The sequence below is a fragment of the Nymphalis io genome, chromosome 12, assembly GCF_905147045.1.
Source record: "Nymphalis io chromosome 12, ilAglIoxx1.1, whole genome shotgun sequence".
Taxonomy (NCBI): Eukaryota; Metazoa; Arthropoda; class Insecta; order Lepidoptera; family Nymphalidae; genus Nymphalis; species Nymphalis io.
In genome coordinates, this window is record NC_065899.1 from 3,266,930 (window position 1) to 3,285,776 (window position 18,847).

At 34.4% G+C, this 18,847-nt stretch overlaps 1 protein-coding gene across 2 annotated transcripts in view; it reads right to left on the reverse strand.

The window, feature by feature from the left end:
• Positions 1-18,847, reverse strand: part of LOC126772192 (organic cation transporter protein-like) — a 61,513-nt gene that overhangs the window by 23,036 nt on the left and 19,630 nt on the right. The window contains exon 1 of one of the 2 annotated variants that reach the window (XM_050492444.1): positions 5,986-6,182. The exons of the other annotated variant lie outside the window; for it this stretch is intronic. Within the exon in view, the coding sequence (XP_050348401.1) occupies positions 5,986-6,058 (73 nt within the window). The 5' untranslated portion in view covers positions 6,059-6,182. Of the gene's footprint in view, positions 1-5,985; positions 6,183-18,847 lie in introns of those variants that run through there. 2 annotated transcript variants of the gene reach the window in all.

Consider the following 18,847-nt stretch of genomic DNA (forward strand, 5'->3'; position numbering starts at 1 on the left):
TATTGTAGCCGGAAGTAACACACAAGCAGTAATGTACATGACAAAGTGCATCAAGCATGGGGCTGCCTATGCAAATCTGCGGAATAGTTTTTCTTGTTGTGTACGACCTACACTACAACATTATCAAATAAATTAGAAAAAGAGCAAGCGAATGATGACTAAATTTAATTAAAACGTAATCCTGATCGATTCTGGTCACAGTATTCTTAACGATCGAGCCAAGTGTTCAGCGGTTATTATAGTGCACAAGTGTGCAAAAACACAGGTGTACTCTCAATTTTCTCTCTCTTCAATCAATCGTTTACAATAATAAATAAGCAAGGGTTGGTTAATATGTCCTTTATTTGGAACATATATATTTTTTTATTTTATATGTTGTTATAATTGTATTTTTATAGATACTCTAGTATTTACGAAATTATTACCAATTAAAATATTATTAGTAGTATAGGTAGGGCTATGTGCAAGCTCGTCTAGGTAGGTACTGCCAACTCATCAGATATTCTACCGCAAAACAGCAGTACTTGGTATTGTTGTGTTCCGATTTGAAGGGTGAGTGAGCCAGTGTAATTACAAGCACAAGGGACATAACATCTTAGTTCCAAAGGTTGATGGCGCATTGGCGAAGTAAGTGATGATTAACATTTCTTACAATGCCAATGTCTATGGGCGTTGGTGACCACTTACCATCAGGTGGTCCATATGCTCGTCCGCCCACTTACTATAAAACTATAAAAAAATATGTATGAACTTTTTATGGAAGAAGTTAATGTCATGTACACAACAGGTTAACACAACAGGTTTTTTGTAAATCTCGTCTGTCCGTGCATCAATATAAAGATATAATTACTGCAGATACTAATAGTCTATTATTAGTTTCCTTGAATATTATTGTTTTTAGATTTATAAGGATAAATGACAAACGAATAGAATGATTACATTGAAATTAGAAAAAAAACTAAATTTATATAAAACGACACGAATGCAGAAATGTTTTAACTTACGTATATAAGATAATATATTCTTGAGCTTAATATATATACGACATATACAAATATAAACTCCTAACAATTACATATCACAAAATTACCTCAGAAACTTAGTTTAGACAGTTCAAACAGATTAGTAAATAAATAAAGTTGTATACAATGCTATCTATTATTAATTTTTTAATCTCTTAATTATATAATAACAAATATAAAACAATTATATATTGAAATAGAATATTAATATAAAAAAAAAACCTTTATAGAACAGTATATTTATGTACATAAGCAAATATGTAATTTATTTCATTATTATTTTATGACATTATTTTTCTTTAGTGTATTCAATGCGAAAAGTATTGAATTAAATACGTACAAGCAAAGGTGACTTTATGCCACGCTATTTGTTACGTTTATTATTTTTCAGTCAAAATTTTATTTATTCTGGTAAATATTGTGTTCATTATCTAAATATACCTTTGTATCCAGCATACGTCACCTAACGCTAATATAACAATCAATAGCTACCGTGCTAACATTAACATAATACATAAGAAGAACATGCGGTTTATTAAAAAAAAAATTACTAGCTGAGCCCGCGTCTTTTCACGCATGGAATTTAATTTTAATTAAAGGAAATCTAACATTTTTACTCGTGACTTTGTAATGTAACTTTTTTCATTGTAAATATAACACTTTCAGAAACTTTTGAATGTGTCATTGAATGAAACCCATTGGAGCCTAGCCTCTTTGCCTGTACGGTCTGGGGGTCTAGGTGTGCGACGAGTGAGGGATGTGCGTCTGCCTGCCTTTCTCGCATCGGCGCATGGGGTTGTTAGTCTGGTCTCTAAAATTTTATCGTCCGATGGAGGCAGGAATATCATCCCTTTTGCTGCTGAGGGAGTAGCGGAGTGGGAGACGCTCTTCCCGAATGTACCCCTTCCTAGATTTCCAGAAAGAGAGCGTTCTTGGGACGATGTGGGGTACAAATCTGAGCTCGACCGACTTGTCAGTGCGGCTGGGGGAGCGGATCTAGCCAGACTCAGAGCGGTGTCGAGGGCGGAGTCTGGAGCTTGGTTGCAGGTTTTGCCTTCCCCCTACTTTGGGATTCTCGATAGTGACTCTTTACGTGTGGCTGTGGCTCTCACCTGGCCCACACAACACGGACGGCTGGGGCGGTTGCTGAGAGTGCAGCGAGAAAGCGGGAGAAATATGAGCCCTTGTGTAAAAATTATTTATTTGTGCCACGAACGCTAGTTCGAGACGTCGGGATGTTGGGGGTCGGGTGCCCTTACTTTAATAAGGGAGATTGGAGGGGATTTGGCAGTCCCACTTGGCACAGAGGTTGTCCATTGCCATACACTTCACTGGTGGTAGGGCTTTGTGCAAGCTCGTCTGGGTAGGTACCACCCACTCATCAGATATTCTTCCGCAAAACAGCAATACTTGGTATTGTTGTGTTCCGGTTTGAAGGGTGAGTGAGCCAGTGTAATTACAGGCACAAGGGACATAAAATCTTAGTTCCCAAGGTTGGTGGCGCATTGGATATGTAAGCGATGGTTGACATTTCTTACAATGCTAATGTCTAAGAGCGTTGGTGACCACTTACCATCAGGTGGCCCATATGCTCGTCCGCCTTCCTATTCTATAAAAAAAAAAAAAAAAATACAGCGCGGAAATTCGGCCTGCATTATGGGCAGCTTTGTGTCGGGTGGGAATCGGTAGGGACTATTTTACTAAAATAATAAAAAAAATGGAAAAAAAAAGACTTTCAGAAATGAAAATTAGAAATTTCTGTTAAGAATTTATTGAAGTAGAAGAATAGACTTCATATATGAGAAATATATTAAATTCGACTCCAAATAAAGTTTTTGCATTACATGGGTTATGTATAAATTGTGTCACTAAAATTGATGTTTTTAATCAGATATTAGCGGTTTCGGATGATTATTTGCGCTTAATATAAAATAATGATTTTGATATTTATATCTTTATTCATTTATAGAACTGTTAACTATATAATATAGTATATTATATAGTTTATTATATATATATATATATATATTTATTTATTTATTCAAATATATTGTTACGTAATTCAAGCTCGCTACCAAAACAAACAGCTAGCTGCAGATAGAAATGTTAGCGATTAAACTTTTTCGAAATTAAGAAATCGAAATTTTAATTTCAAAAAATTTACTGCTTTATTTATATTCTGAGAGTCAAATCCTTGGCTACTAAAAGTTTTTCACAAATGAAATGCAATATATTTTCATTGAACTGACTCTGGACTTCAACAGACGCACTTATGATCTGCAACCTTATAATCTATCAACTAACCAACGAAATATTTTAAAAATTGAATATAGTATCCGTTACAGACAAGAATCAAAGGTGACCAAAGACACAAAGTACACGCAGGTTGCATGTAAAAAAACCTATTGTACGAATATGACGCCCGGTTTTTGGTTGTTTACAATACTTTTAAATGATTGTCAATAAAATTGTTATCACCATTTGCAACCGTTTAGGTACGGTCGTGTGTTAATAAGTATTCTTCTTCTACTTGAATACCTCATTATTTACATTGTAAAAAAACCCACATCCTTCACACGAAAAATAATGAATTTGTCTCGAAATTTGCCTATACGAAACATGTTTTGTAATAATGATAATTTCAATAAAAATATAATTTACTTTTATCAATCTAGATTCATTGTCTATTTGAATATGACTTATATATCGAAGAATATAAACATAAATACATTAAAATAAATTAACTAAACCAAAACCTAGTTCTATTTCATTATATAATTGTTTTATATATATTATTATATAATTCAGAGATTAATAAATTAATAATAGTGTGCATTATATAAAACTTTATTTATTTATTAATATTTTTGAACTGTCTAAACCAGTTTTCGGATTTAATGTAATTGTAAGGAGTTCCTCAAAATTACGCATAACAATTAAATTAACTCCAAAACTCATTTTCTATACTATACTATTGCAATATATAATTGAAACTATATATATATATATATATATATATATATATTACTGGATTGCAAATGTTAGTAAATATATGAATAACGGTTATAAGGGATCATAAGTGGTCACTATCGCTATAAAAGAAATATTAATTATCTATAGATACACTGGCTCACTAATCCTTCAAACCGGAATACAATAAATATTTCAAGTATTGCTGTTTAAATTATTTTGTTCTAATATTGTGGTGGTTAAGTATCTTTAAGTAATTGTGACACGATTAATAAAACTATATATTGTATTTAATTAGTGTAAAAAATGTTGGTGAACGTAAATATATGTAATATAGTCTAATCTAAAATCTAATTTTTAAATAATTATTAATAGTAATTTATAATGTAGTGAAAATGTGCAAATAAATTTAAAAACGCATTTTTCAGTGCACTTAAATATTTAACGGGTTATTTTCAAGATTATAAGCAATAAAATCAAATCAATCAATATAAAATATAATTTATTCAAGCAGGCCCTTACGAACGAGTTTGAATCATCATTTCATTAAATAAGATTGACTAAACGTAAATCTGTCTCCAGCTCAGAATATAGATTTCACCGAGCATAGCCCACCTAACTTAGTGGGTGCTATTTATTACAGATTATATATGCATTAATTATAATAATAAGTGTCAGGTATCCAATGTCATTTTCTGTACCCCAGAAAACGTGTATGAAAAATTTCATGAGGATCGGTTGAGCAGTTAAGACGTAAAAACGAACACAAGCGAAACAAACAAACAATCTCACTTTTGTATTTATAACAACAGTAAGGAGTTTGTATATTGAAATCAACAAAGAGGAATTTTTATTCTTTTTCGTAAAATGTTATAAATTAATCTTTTTATAAATAAATAAATTTTCTTTTATTTCTTATTGTAAACAGACAGAGACCGTCTTATAATAAGCGGTCATTAACGCTTCTTTAAACGCTCCTTATACCATCGCTAACTTAAACGTTCTTTGTACTTGTACCTACAAGTCTACATATTATACTGACACAGTGACCCTTTAAATCGGAACACAGCAATACTTAGCAATATTGCGGTATAATGACTGAGGAGAGGGTGGACCAATCTAGATGGACTTAACTGTCTAATTCCTACTACTTACCCGTTTTATCAAGACAAAAAAAGCATAAAATTTAAATAATCACGACAGTAAGCATATTTTTTATTATTCTTGCGTATTTTTTTTTAAATATAAAATTAATTTAAATATAAAAATGTGTTCATAAATGTGTCACAAAACTATAGTCATGTTAATATATTAAATATTATGACTTAGGAAATATAAAAAGGTCGTAACTATAACTGCATTGTGTATTGCAAAATACATCTTAAATTTTAAAACATTACATAACGTTTCAATTGATTGAAATAATACTGTATTCAATCAGCCAGAGGTTTCTTTTCTGGTTGCGGCCTTCTTAGTAAAAAATCAGTAATGTTTCAGTTTTGTAATATAAGAAATTACTTAGTCTGATCACATCGAGGTCAAATTAACTTGGTGTTTTTATTGTAGTACTATATAAGAGAAATTATTAAACAAAACAATGTAATGCTACTTGCATTACATTGTTTTGTTTAATAATAAGTACTTGTTATATTACGACATTCATTGATCAAAGATAATGTTTTCTTATTGAAGAAATATCTGTGTCACTTAAAGATAATAACAATAAATGCCTTTTGTCATAAATAACATAAATTAAGATTTATTGCGTTATAGTAAAATTATTTATAATTGAAATATATGTTAATTTATTTTACTTGTTTGTATATTTATTATATTTTTTTTTCGTGTGTCTTATATTAGGTACATAAAAAAAATATTTAATTGAAAGTATTAAAAATTATTCGCGAATAAATATCTAAATTAATAGTTGCACTATTTATTATTAAAATTATTTAAATAATACTTCTGTTTACATATGTAAATATATACTTACTTTTGAAGAGTCCCATTTTAAAACACTTTCTCATTATGTCTGGGAAGGTATTTAATTTATTTACTTCGCCCATTTATAATTTGCACACAAATGATTAATTAATTAATATATATTTAAGGACATTTCACGTTGTAAGGTTTGTATAAAGTGTGTAGCACCGGGTCGCTACGACTTATTGCATGCGACTGAAGGAGCCGGCGTTGCGCAGGCGCAAGTGGCACCGGGCTTGTGGCCTCGCTCATTGCCACTCTACATGGAAATCACATCCATGGATTATCCAATTAGAATTGAATTTTGTCACTATCTATCAAAACAAACACGATAGATATTTAAGTTTGTTGAAAATTGATTGTGATAAATAAATTTGAATGTTATCATTAATAAATACTTCGGAAGTATTAATCGCTAACATAGCACAGACGAAAGAAAAAATTGAATGTTTTCCGTATTTTTTTGTTGTTAAAAGTGAAACAGAAATGCTTTTTAATTGTATATTACAATTATCTGAGAATTAATGTTTTCAACAGATATTTCAATTAAAAAAATTTAATTTAACTGTCTATGAAACTTATTATAATTATTATTTAATATATTTTTTTAATTTGTTATTTTCTAGTCTATAGAATATGAAACTGTGCATTTGTCTAAATGCGAAGATGATAAAAACTATATTACGAGCATGAAAATAACCTTGTGAATGCTATCTGTAAAGAAAGATAATGTTTCTTTTACCAATATAACAACACGATCATCTCGATCCTGTAATCCTTACTTAAATGAAATGAAGTGCCTCGTAAAAACTTAAGTTCTTAGTAAATAATGATAATAATCAAAAGATTAGATAATAGCAATAAGAATGGCGTGTGAAATATAATTTGAAACGAATACTTTAGTTAATGATAAATTTAGTTTATTCTTATTATTATTATTATTATTTTTATAGAGTAGGAAGGTGGACGAGCATATGGGCCACCTGATGGTAAGTGGTCACCAAACGCCCTTAGACATTGGCATTGTAAGAAATGTCAATCGCTTATAGCCAATGCGCCACCAACCTTGGGAACTAAGATTTTATGTCCCTTGTGCCTGTAATTACACTGGCTCACTCACCCTTCAAACCGGAACACAACAATACCAAGTATTGCTGTTTTGCGGTAGAATATCTGATGAGTGGGTGGTACCTACCCAGACGAGCTTGCACAAAGCCCTACCACCAGTAAGTATTATATGATAAGGATGATGATGTATGCAATAATGTGTTTGTTGGTTTGTCTCTCTTTCTCATAGCAAGGCACCGACGTGATCCCTTTGAATGTAAATATAATAGTTTATGCTTGGAGACTTTTGTATCTCAATATTTATCCGTATCAAGACTTATAAAATATTAGTTTATTTCGATACTACTATTACATTATTTAGATATAAATGTCCAAGACCTTGGAGGAATAGTGCAAAAACTTTCATCAAAATATTACACCCCGTCTTATTGCCTCTACTGGGGATAGGAGTGGTGGTTCATTTTCGCCTAGAGAATCGGAATTGCGCTTCAAAGGGGAAATGCTGCTAGCATTCTTGCAACCATTTCACGCGGTCACAATTTGTACAGTAAATATTATTAACTTTTATTTGTAATTATTTAACGCTTTATTGTAAATATTTTTTTATTATTAGGTCCTTACATATGAAATTAGCGTTTTGTCGTATCGACCACTTTGATCTGAAATATCTCCTCTTTGGTTAAGAATTCCAAATTCAAATCAACTCATCAAGAAAACAGTCATTCATTTGTTTTTTGCTCATTATTTTTTTCTTTGGCGGCACAATGGAAAACATAAAATATCGGTAATATTTACGAGTACGAGTTCTACCGTGGCACCAGTGCTGCAGAAACAGCTCGAAGGATTAATGATGTGCACGGCGCTGGTGTCGCAAAAGAAAGCACGGTACGTTTTTGGTTTCAACGTTTTAGTTCTGGAAATTTCGACTAAGATAAATGAGCTACAATTGGAATGTCTGCGACATCCACCGTACTCCTCTGACCTTGCTCCAACAGATTACCATTTTTTTCGGAATTTAGACAACTTCTTACGAGGAAAAAAATTCAACTCCGATGCGGCAGTCCAAACCGCCTTCAAGGAGTTTATTGATTCTCGCCCCCATGTTTTTTTTAGTAAAGGGATCAATGAACTACCTATGAGATGGCAAAAGAACGCTGATTAATTAAATATATTTTACAAAAAAAAAATGATTTTTTATTCCTACCGTACAAAACGCCAATTTAATATGTAAGGACCTAATATTTATACATATATTTTATATTATTTATTTAATATACTTATAAGTTCAAAATAGAGTAGCTGCGAATGACAGATGATTATGATAAGCTAATTGCGGAAGACATATTATAGAGACATATATGTGCGCAAGAATCTATGCACTATCTATTCACGCTAAGTTGATAAGACGGCCATCTGACACAACCAAAGATCAGACACGAGACCAAACGTCTTTACGTTTCCAGACATTTTTTTTTTTCGCTGGAAAAACGCGTTTACGCGTTTCCCCCACTTGAAGTGAGGGGTATGTGGGACTCGCCGGCGCCGAGTATGTGCCGGAATACCCACTAAAAAACCAGCGGTACCCACACCGCCTTTTCGAGGGGCGTCACGGGATCGCTTGCGCATACTACCGTGACGCCCCGACGGTTGGCCCGCCTCTGCAGGCCTCCAAATCCTAGGGGGTTCTTAGGGTACAAAGACTCCCTAACCCCGGCAACACTTAGGGCGGGAGGAGAAGATGCGCATAGCGCCGACGCCTTCTCCCCGGTCTTCTTCGGCGAAGCGAGTCAGCGGAGGCCCCTCTTCTCACGCTCCCGCTCCGCTGCCTCCTTCTGCGACATGACATTTTCGCAGAAGGAGACCATCTCCAACCAGCACCTCTCGCTACCAAGCATGGAATTTATCACACTCGGCAGCGAGAGGTGTCCACTGACTAAGGCCGCCAGGGACAGGCGCTGAGGTCCCCAAGCGGCACATTCCATCAGAGTGTGGCACGCTGTGTCCGAAGGCGCACCACACTCATGGCAGGAGGGTGTCACCTCCCGCCTCGCTATCCGATGCAGGTACTTACCGAAACATCCGTGTCCGGTGAGTACCTGCGTCAGCCTGAATGTGAGTGTGCCGTGACTCCGTTCCACCCAGTGACTCAAGTGGAGGCGGACCGCCTCCACTGTCACTAGGCCTGCCGAGGGGGACCTCAGGTCCTCCTCCCATCTACGAATCAAGGCTCGCTGGGCTAGAGCCCTGACTCGCTCAACCTCCGCCGACCCTGGACGGACGCCGCTTGACCTCGTTTCCAACCGGAACCGGTGCACTTCCACAAGCACCTCTGCCTGGAGTTTCCAGGGCGGATCGCTCACGAGAAGTGTCGCTGCCGTCCATGACACCGTACGGTACACACGTATCGCTCTCACCGCTATGACTCTTTGCGGCCTCTGCAGAAGAGCTCTGTTACGAGCGGTGAGAGCATCCACCCAAATGGGTGCACCGTACAACGCCATGGAGCGTACCACGCCAGCGTATAAACGCCGACATGGTGTTTCCGGCCCTCCTACATTCGGTAGGAGGCGGCCCAGAGCAGCAGCAGTGCTTATGAGCTTCGGGCCGAGTTGGACAAAATGCTGCCTGAAGCTCCATCTTCCGTCCAGGATCAGGCCCAGATACCTCATCTGGGCTTGCACCTTAATCACCGTCCCCTGGACGGTGATAGACGCCCCTCGAGGGGGCTCCGACGTGGACCGTGGAATAGGAGGGCCTCTGTTTTTGTGACAGAGACCCTCAAGCCCAGCATCCCAATCCGATCCATCGTGAGCGATACTCCGACCTCGGCCAGGGCCACCTCCTGAAAGGTCTGCCCCGTCGCCGTGATGAGGGTGTCATCCGCGTAGCACAACACCCTCATTCCGGGAAGGATGGGGGCCCTAAGGAGCCAATCGAATCCGACGTTCCACAGGATTGGGCCGAGTACCGACCCCTGTGGAACGCCGCAGCCTACCCAACGCCGGACAAGTCGCCCATCGCCCCCCTCCCAGAGGATCATTCGGTCCCGGAGGTATGCCCCCAACAGCCTTCTGAGGTAGGAAGGCACCCCGTGGTATCGGAGTGACTCCCTTATAGTCTCGAAGGGAAGACTGTTAAAGGCGTTCGCTACGTCCAGCGATACCGCCAGGACTACGTCTCCTCGGGCCACCGCCTCGGTGGTCCAGGTCTTTAGGGCGTCCAGGGTGTCAATGGTTGATCGACCCTCCCTGAACCCATACTGAGCCTCTGAAAGACCCGGCCCCACCTCGTTGAGGTGCTGAATAAGAAGGGCAGCGAGGATCTTCTCGAAGAGCTTGCTCGTCTCATTCAGCAGCACAATTGGCCTATATGCCGAAGGAGAATCGAGTGGACGCCCCTCCTTCGGCAACAGAATCAATTTTCCCTCCTTCCATAGCTTCGGAAACTGCCCACTGGAAAGACATTCATCAAACAGTTCCCGAAGCCTCCCACCTAGATGTTCCAGGGCGTCACGCAGAACACGCCCTGGAACCCCGTCAGCTACTGAGACATATCTCGACCGAAAAATACTATGACTGACCTAATCAGGGATATTAATCCAGGACTTCGTCAATATGCTGCAGACGAACAAGACATAAGATTAATTAAATTGTGAATAGTTGCATACCTTCTCCTCAAAAAGGGAGAGGAGGACTTAGCCCAGCAGTGGGACATTCACAGGCTGTTACTGTTACTACTGTGAATAGTTGGAGAAATATAATATTTCTTGTTTCGAATTATGTTATTTTCTTGTTTCGAAGTATGTTATTTTCTTGTTTCGAATTATTTTTATATTATATAAGATTTTTACTCATAAATAATAATAAGGGTAAGCGATGTCATCGATTTATTTTGTATTACTTTGTCTAGCAACAAATTTAACTTATGATTAAAAAACCTTAGTGAAACGGATACAAGAATTATATACTTTTTATTTAATTATATATACATGATAAACATACGTTGAATTAATATTCGTTGATGAATAGAAATTTAATATGTTTATCAATATAATTCATTTGAGAACAAGAGTAACGTATATATTATATAGTTTCTTCAGGTTTTTTCTCGTTTGAAACTAAATTCAGAACCGGTGGAAGTAAATGTATTCATTGAATTTAATTCTAAAACATGTCGATTCAAAAGTCGATTCTTTTTTAGTTTGGAAAACTTTAACTTTAGATTTTTTTGCTTGATTTTCTTTTCATTGTTTGATTTTTTTTATTTAGAACTCTTGTTGTACGGGCTATTATTTAAAAAATTACAGGAAAGAAATCTTTTTAAATTAACAAAATAATTAAAGTTTATTTATTGACATGATCAACTTTTTTGGAAACTCATCTAAATAAATCAATATAGTTAAATAGTTTCCGCTCGTGGCTCCGTTCGCATGGGAGAAGGGTGAGGAGTCGGGTACCCCGTATCCTTTTCTCTACCCATTACAACATGTATGTTTAATTTCATGACGTGAAAAATAAACTAAAAAACAAACTCACCTACCTACATTGCGTTAAGATGTATTGAAATTTTATACCTTCTTACCTTTCTTTTTTTATTAGTTATGCAAACTTTTTAAATTATATTAATAAAATGTTATATACAAACAGTAGTGTGTAAGGTGTTTTGTTTTATTATTTTTTAAAGAAGTGACCTTTAACAAATTAGTCGATTCTTTGATTGAAAATAAAAGCTCAGTCTTATATTAAGGAAGGCCAAGATGGTAAAATATAACAAAGTAAAGTAACAATTTAATTAATTGTGGAATTTTTCGCCACATGTTAAAAGCTGATAAGTAAAAAATCAAAAAAATACATGTACATCCAATGTTCAAAATATGCAGACATTTTCGTCCGTCTGTATTAGTTAGGTCAAATCAAGCGTTACGGTTAGCTTGCAGCCATTTTTATTTCATGATATATTCTTAAAATATTGTTCTCATATTATGTTTCGTTTTAATTTGTATAGTATTAATTTTTATATATACATTTTTTTCTTATTTTAATAAAAAAAACATTGGGAGAAACCTTGATTTACACGTGCAAAGTCGGGACGGGTTATAAAATATTTTTTCATACTTTCATTTCCTATGTGAATGGTTATTTTAAGTTTAATAAGGATACTTTCCCGCATTGGAGCAGCGTGGTGGAATAAGCTCCAAACCTTCTCCTCAAAATGCGGAGAGGAGGCCTTTAGCCCAGCAGTGGGACATTCACAGGCTGTTTCGGAAGGATAATTTCACGACTTTTATTATCTTATATAAATGTTTTTGTTGGAATAGTATTTCTTATACCGGCTGTCCCAAGAGCGCTGGATTTAAGTTTACCGCCATTTTGTTAATACGAGTAGTACGTTGAATTTTTTTTGACAGCTGTCACTAACAGGTCACGTGATTCAAGAATATAAAGAAGTATTCAAACGAATGACGTTTAATTATTGTAAAAGTTTTTTGCGATTTTGCGAACAGTTAACTTTGTCACTAATCAAATATAGATATATCATATATAGGTTTCGGTTGTAGGTAAGGTTCTTATAAGCATATGGATGTTTGATTGAATCCCCTTTTTAAAAGAATACATTTAAACATAAGTCTTAGTAGTTACTTTTTTGCAAATCAAGTCATAAGTACATAATATTTGGTTTATCTTATATTATCAGTATTAGTTGAGTATATATTTCATATTAATATATTTACTTTATATCAATTTATTATGGGTATTATATATATATGTTTTGTCTCTTAAATCCGATACCATTATTTTCACTTACTACTCGAAGATTGACTGGAAGAGATCCCTATTTTGGAATAAGTCAACTTTTGTACATATAATTTAAAATAGCATTAAGTATTTTTGTGTATGATTATTTTTTATGTTATATGTATAATAAAGAGATGTATGTCGAGTCAATAAAGAGTCGTATGTCTGTGTTTTTCTCTCTACTAAGACCCCTATCCGATTAGACTGGAAATATTTTCATGGGATAAGTTTTAATTTTATACATAGCTTTTGTATTTATTACATTTGAACATAGTTGAACATTTGATCTATCTTTCTCTTCACATAATGTTTGACATAAAATTATTGTGTTAGGTTAAAATAAAAAGAAACCCGAATCACAAATATATTAACTATTATCTTTAAAAATATGGTCTATGATTTAGTATGTATTTCTGTTATTACAAGATCCACTAACACATGGAGTTGATGAGTTTTCAGGTGGAGAGGCAAACGTGAAAGAAAACTGTATTTTTAATTTTAGAATTAAATAAACAAGTCATGATTATCTTCAATTCATTATTCTTTTCTTAATTTTTTTTTTTTAATTTTTCATCCACGTGCTTACACCAATCGAAAATATAAAATATAAGAAATATGCTACACTTAGGTTGGCTACCTTTTAGTCCCACTTAACTACCGGGTTGCAACGTGTAAACGTGTAAGGTGAGTTTTTATTAGCAATTTGTACTCATCTGTTTACCGATTGATTTTTATATCTAAATAAAGATAATTTTATCACGAATATAATGGTGTAAGGTTGCTCCAGAAAAAGTGATCATGAACATCAGTTACTACGGTTTAAAAATTATAAATTAGAGTAAGCACTAATGTGTGACAGACACGTTGCCCGTTTTTTTTAATGCGATAGATGAGGATGCAACACACCAGCAGGGCACCAACTACTAGCTGCGCATAATGACGCACCAACCTTATTTTTAAAAGTCCTTCTAAAATCAGTTTTGTATAAAATTCGCGAAAGTAGGTATGTAAATAATAATAACATTCACTAGGAAATCAGTATAAAAAATCACGCTTATGACGTAATTTGCTATAATTTGTTAACCATGTCTATTTTTATTAGTAAAATCAAGGTTTTATTCGAAATAATCTTTCAACAGATATACTAATAAGCTCGTTTAAATATGATTAATATAATTTAAACAAATTATTAGATCTAGATTGTTGAGAAGTAATATCATTTTCAACAATCAAAATATAAATAAGCGCGTATATAATAATAACCAAAAATATATAATAACTTAAATGCACAATAAGACTGTCTGACTTATCGCTTAGTAGTAATATTAGGTCCTTTCATATGAAATTGGCGTTTTGTACAGGAGGAATATAAAGTCAATTATTTTTTTGTAAAATATATTTAATTAATCAAAGTATGCACCGTTGTTATTTATGCACTTTTGCCATCTCATAGGTAGTTCCGTAACAGCCTGTGAATGTCCCACTGCTGGGCTAAAGGCCTCCTCTCCTCTTTTTGAGGAGGAGGTTTGGAGCTTATTCCACCACGCTGCTCCAATGCGGGTTGGTGGAATACACATGTGGCAGTATTTCAGTGAAATTAGACACATGCAGGTTTCCTCACGATGTTTTCCTTCACCGTAAAGCACGAGATGAATTATAATCGCAAATTAAGCACATGAAAATTTAGTGGTGCTTGCCCGGGTTTGAACCCACGATCATCGGTTAGGATTCCCGCGTTCTTACCATTGGGCCATCTCGGCTTTTATTAGTTCATTGATCCCTATACTAAAAAACCATGGGGGCGAGAATCAATAAACTCCTTGAAGGCGGTTTGGACTGCCGCATCGGAGTTGAATTTTTTTCCTCGTAAGAAGTTGTCTAAATTCCGGAAAAAATAGTAATCTGTTGGAGCAAGGTCCGAGGAGTACGGTGGATGTCGCAGACATTCCAATTGTAGCTCATCTAACTTAGTGCTTGTTTGTCGTGCAGTGTGTGGTCTTGCGTTGTCGTTAAATAGCAGTGGCCTAGAGCGATTGACCAATCTCGGTTGTTTAGCAGCAAGTTCTTCCTTCATGGTTTGCAGTTGCTGACAATAGATATCTGCAGTAATCCTTTGGCCAGATTTTAGAAAGCTGTAGTGAACGACACCGGCGCTAGTCCACCAAATACTCACAAGTAACTTTTTCTGAGTCAATTTTCGTTTAGGGCAGGATGGCAATGAGGAATGGATCCAGGCAGGATTGACTGGATCTCCAGGGTTCATCCATTGCGACGAGCGCTTCAGATTATCGTACAGTATCCACTTTTCATCACAAGTAATGATTCGATTTAAAATCCCTTCATTATTGTGTAGCTTGAGCAAAGTAACACAGCAGTCGACACGTATTTTCAAGTTGGATTCACTTAATTCATGAGGTACACATCGTTAAAGTTTTTTTTACTTTCTCAATTAGCTTCAAGTGGATTAATCCAGTTTTATCACTTACCCCGAAGCCTGCAGCTATCTCTGAAGTGCTTTGTGATGGATCCGCTTCCACAATAGCCTTTAAATCTTCATTTTCCATTTTGGTCTCCGGCCGTCCACGGGGTTGGTTCTGAAGGTCGAAATTTCCAGAACGAAAACGTACCGTGCTTTCTTTTGCGACATCAGTGCCGTACACATCATTAATCCTTCGAGCTGTTTCTGCAGCACTGGTGCCACGGTAGAACTCGGTCTCGTAAATATACCGATATTTCATGTTTTCCATTGTGCGGTAATAAGCGACGCCAAAGAAAAAAATAATGAGGAAAAAACAAATGAATGACTGTTTTCAAAACTTAAATGTACCACCTAAATAGATTTATAATTTTGAATTTGTAATTCTTAACCAAAGAGGAGATAATTCAGATCAAAGTGGTCAGTACGACAAAACGCTAATTTCATATGTAAGGACCTAATATATACTTAAATAATTTATTAGGTGATAGTGCTTTTTAAATAATAATATTTAAAAATCTTAAATTCAGAATTTAAAAAATTACTATCCACTATGAAAATAGTACAAAAAAAACGATTATTCGAAAAAAAATTAAACAATTACTCACTTTTAATTGTTTTCTTTATTACAAAGATGACTAATATGGAAGATATTAACTATTGTAAATTGTGATTACCTAATGTATGTAATATAATGTTCTATTTTCTAGAAGTAGTTAATAAATTGCACAAAAAATCAATTAATTAATTACGTAAAATAAGTATAAAACGTTTAACTCATCAATTTCTTTATCACTTTTAAATCGTGAAGTGTGCTAAATCCTACGGAAAAGGTAAGATAATTTTACTTTAAATTATATTTATATCCTTGTATAATTTTATAAACAGACAGCAATGTAACAAAAACTTGGTGGTAGGGCTTTTTACAAGCCTAAGTTGATACCATACCTTCATTATTTATTCTACACTTAAACAAGACTTCTTAGGATTGTAGTAGTATAATCTGAGTACCCCGTGCAATAAAAGGAACAAGGGACTTCTTAGTTTCCAGTTAATTTAAAAAGAAAAACAGTCTATACTTAACCAAATGCTGGTTTAAGGCCTTTCCTCGAGAAAAGATTTTCTTCGGAAACATACGGTTTCCTTAGTTTCTTAACTGAGTCCGAAATAAAAACAAAAAGTGCTTGAAAACATGATAATTCAGTAATGCTATTTTAAATTTGAATCCGCAATATTCGATGAAGATTCACGTTTTCTAATAACTTGGCTTTTAATTATATCGGGTGTCCAAAAGTTAACGCAAAATTTGAATTTGCCGCCATTTTTGCAGTAAATTGTTGGCAGCCCTGAAAATAGAATAATTGGAGCTAAGAGTTTAGGGTTAGTAAAAATGGAGCGATATACGATAGACAACGTGTTTTCATTATTGAACAATATTTAAAAAATTATGAAAGTTCGGCAGCCAAAATTTTATACAAATTATTTTCAAAATAGTGTTTTAAATCTGAAAAGATTAATTTAAAAAAAAAAAACGAATCTTGCGTTAATTTTGGGACAGCCTATGTTAAGGCATTCATTTAATGCCTTCTCTATGTGAAATATTTTATAGCAAACTATTTTACGTCAAATATAGAATAATTTAAGTTTGCTATTTTTTTATTTCAGATGTTTCACCTAACAATATTATTCGCTGCGTCAACATTGATCTTTAGTTATAATGTGGAAGCGAAAACCGATAGCATTAGAGAAGTCAGACAGACATCGAGCTTGGGTCCACAACCAGATCTTAATTCATTATTAGTCGACAGTTTTGGTAACATTGGTTCTATAATAACATTTTTGAAATCGCAAGTCCGAGATATTGTCATAGATATATTTTTGGAAGTGGTTAAATTTTTAAGAGTAGTTTTACATGACTACAAAGTAAGGTTATTCAAAAGATTGGGAAAGTATACCCTTTCTGATGTATTCCATTTCGTATTTGATGGAGTTTTCGAGTTCGTCGGTGAAACTGATTCGAATGATACCGCTTCAATTGAAAACGAAGCGTCGCTCGAACCATCAACGTATGATCCGAATTACGCTTTTCCTGAACCTTACTACCTTGAAAAACTCATACGAGCCGAGAAAAAATAATCTATAAATATTGAATAAATCATGCATAATATTTGTAACATATAGTTTTATTGTGTAAGTATGAATGTAGTCAAGTGATAAAATAAATGTGTTTTGCAAAATAATTGTTATTATTTTTTTTTCTATTAACAATTCTTATTTACTAGTATAATAATACTAGTATGTTAATATTTAATATTGAGCCAATTTGTGCCGAGATTAAAGCCGAGATGGCCCTGTGGTAAGAACGCGTGAATCTTAACCGATGATCGTGGGTTCAAACCCGGGCAAGCACCACTGAATTTTCATGTGCTTAATTTGTGATTATGATTCATCTCGTGCTTTACGGTGAAGGAAAACATCGTGAGGAAACCTGCATGTGTCTAATTTCACTGAAATTCTGCCATATGTGAATTCTACCAACCCGCATTGGAGCAGCGTGGTGGAATAAGCTCCAAACCTTCTCCTCAAACAGGCCTTTAGCCCAGCAGTGGGACATTCACAGGCTGTTACGGATTACGGAGCCAATTTGTTAAAAATATAAATGAGTATTTATTATGACAAAAATAAGGAATCCAAGCAAATCAATAATTAAAATATGAACGAGCTGCCTTTAGTATAACAATCAAAGATATTGTCTTCTTTGTTTTCTATTTATAAAATTTTAATTCAACGTTTATGAATATTAAAAAAATGTTAGTTCGCATAAAAGTTTATATAAACGTTTTATTTGATCCCTAAACTTATTTGAGAGCAAAATAATTACAACTGACTTTGCTTTTAAAATTAAAAAGGCGCTTATTTTAATTATGGCTAAAAATGTTTGTAGTTGTTGTCACGAGGACAGTATTATAAAATAGTTTTTGAGTATAGCGACTTAAGAAAATGTTTCGAGATAAGTTTTCTATTTTTTATAACTAGGTAATTAATTATTTTTTAAACTTGAATTATATTATTTTTCTGTTCGTTATTATTTTTAAATTCGTTCTGTTTATCAAAATTAATTCGAACACGAAAGATAACTTTGATTAAAGTTTATATAACCCAGCTTAAGTTTTGAAATATTTATTATTTACCTATTTGTTGCACTCCATTATTATTTTAATATCAACTAAATACTCATTATAAAGTTTGTCTATTATAAAAGTACAGGCGCAAATTGATAAAAACCATTAATGAAATAATCTAGTGTCCTTATTTTTTAAAGAATTATTGTACAAAAAGTACATGTTTTTTCTTGAATATATGAATTTTATTTAACATAACTATTCGTTCTATATATCTATATAACTTCCAAATATGGTGACAGTATATAGTTGTACTATCGTTGCTATGATAATGAAGATGGATGGTTGGTCATAAGGACTCCTCAGTGCTCGATTGTGGTTGTGGTCGCTCGTTTGATTTATTTCAGTAGC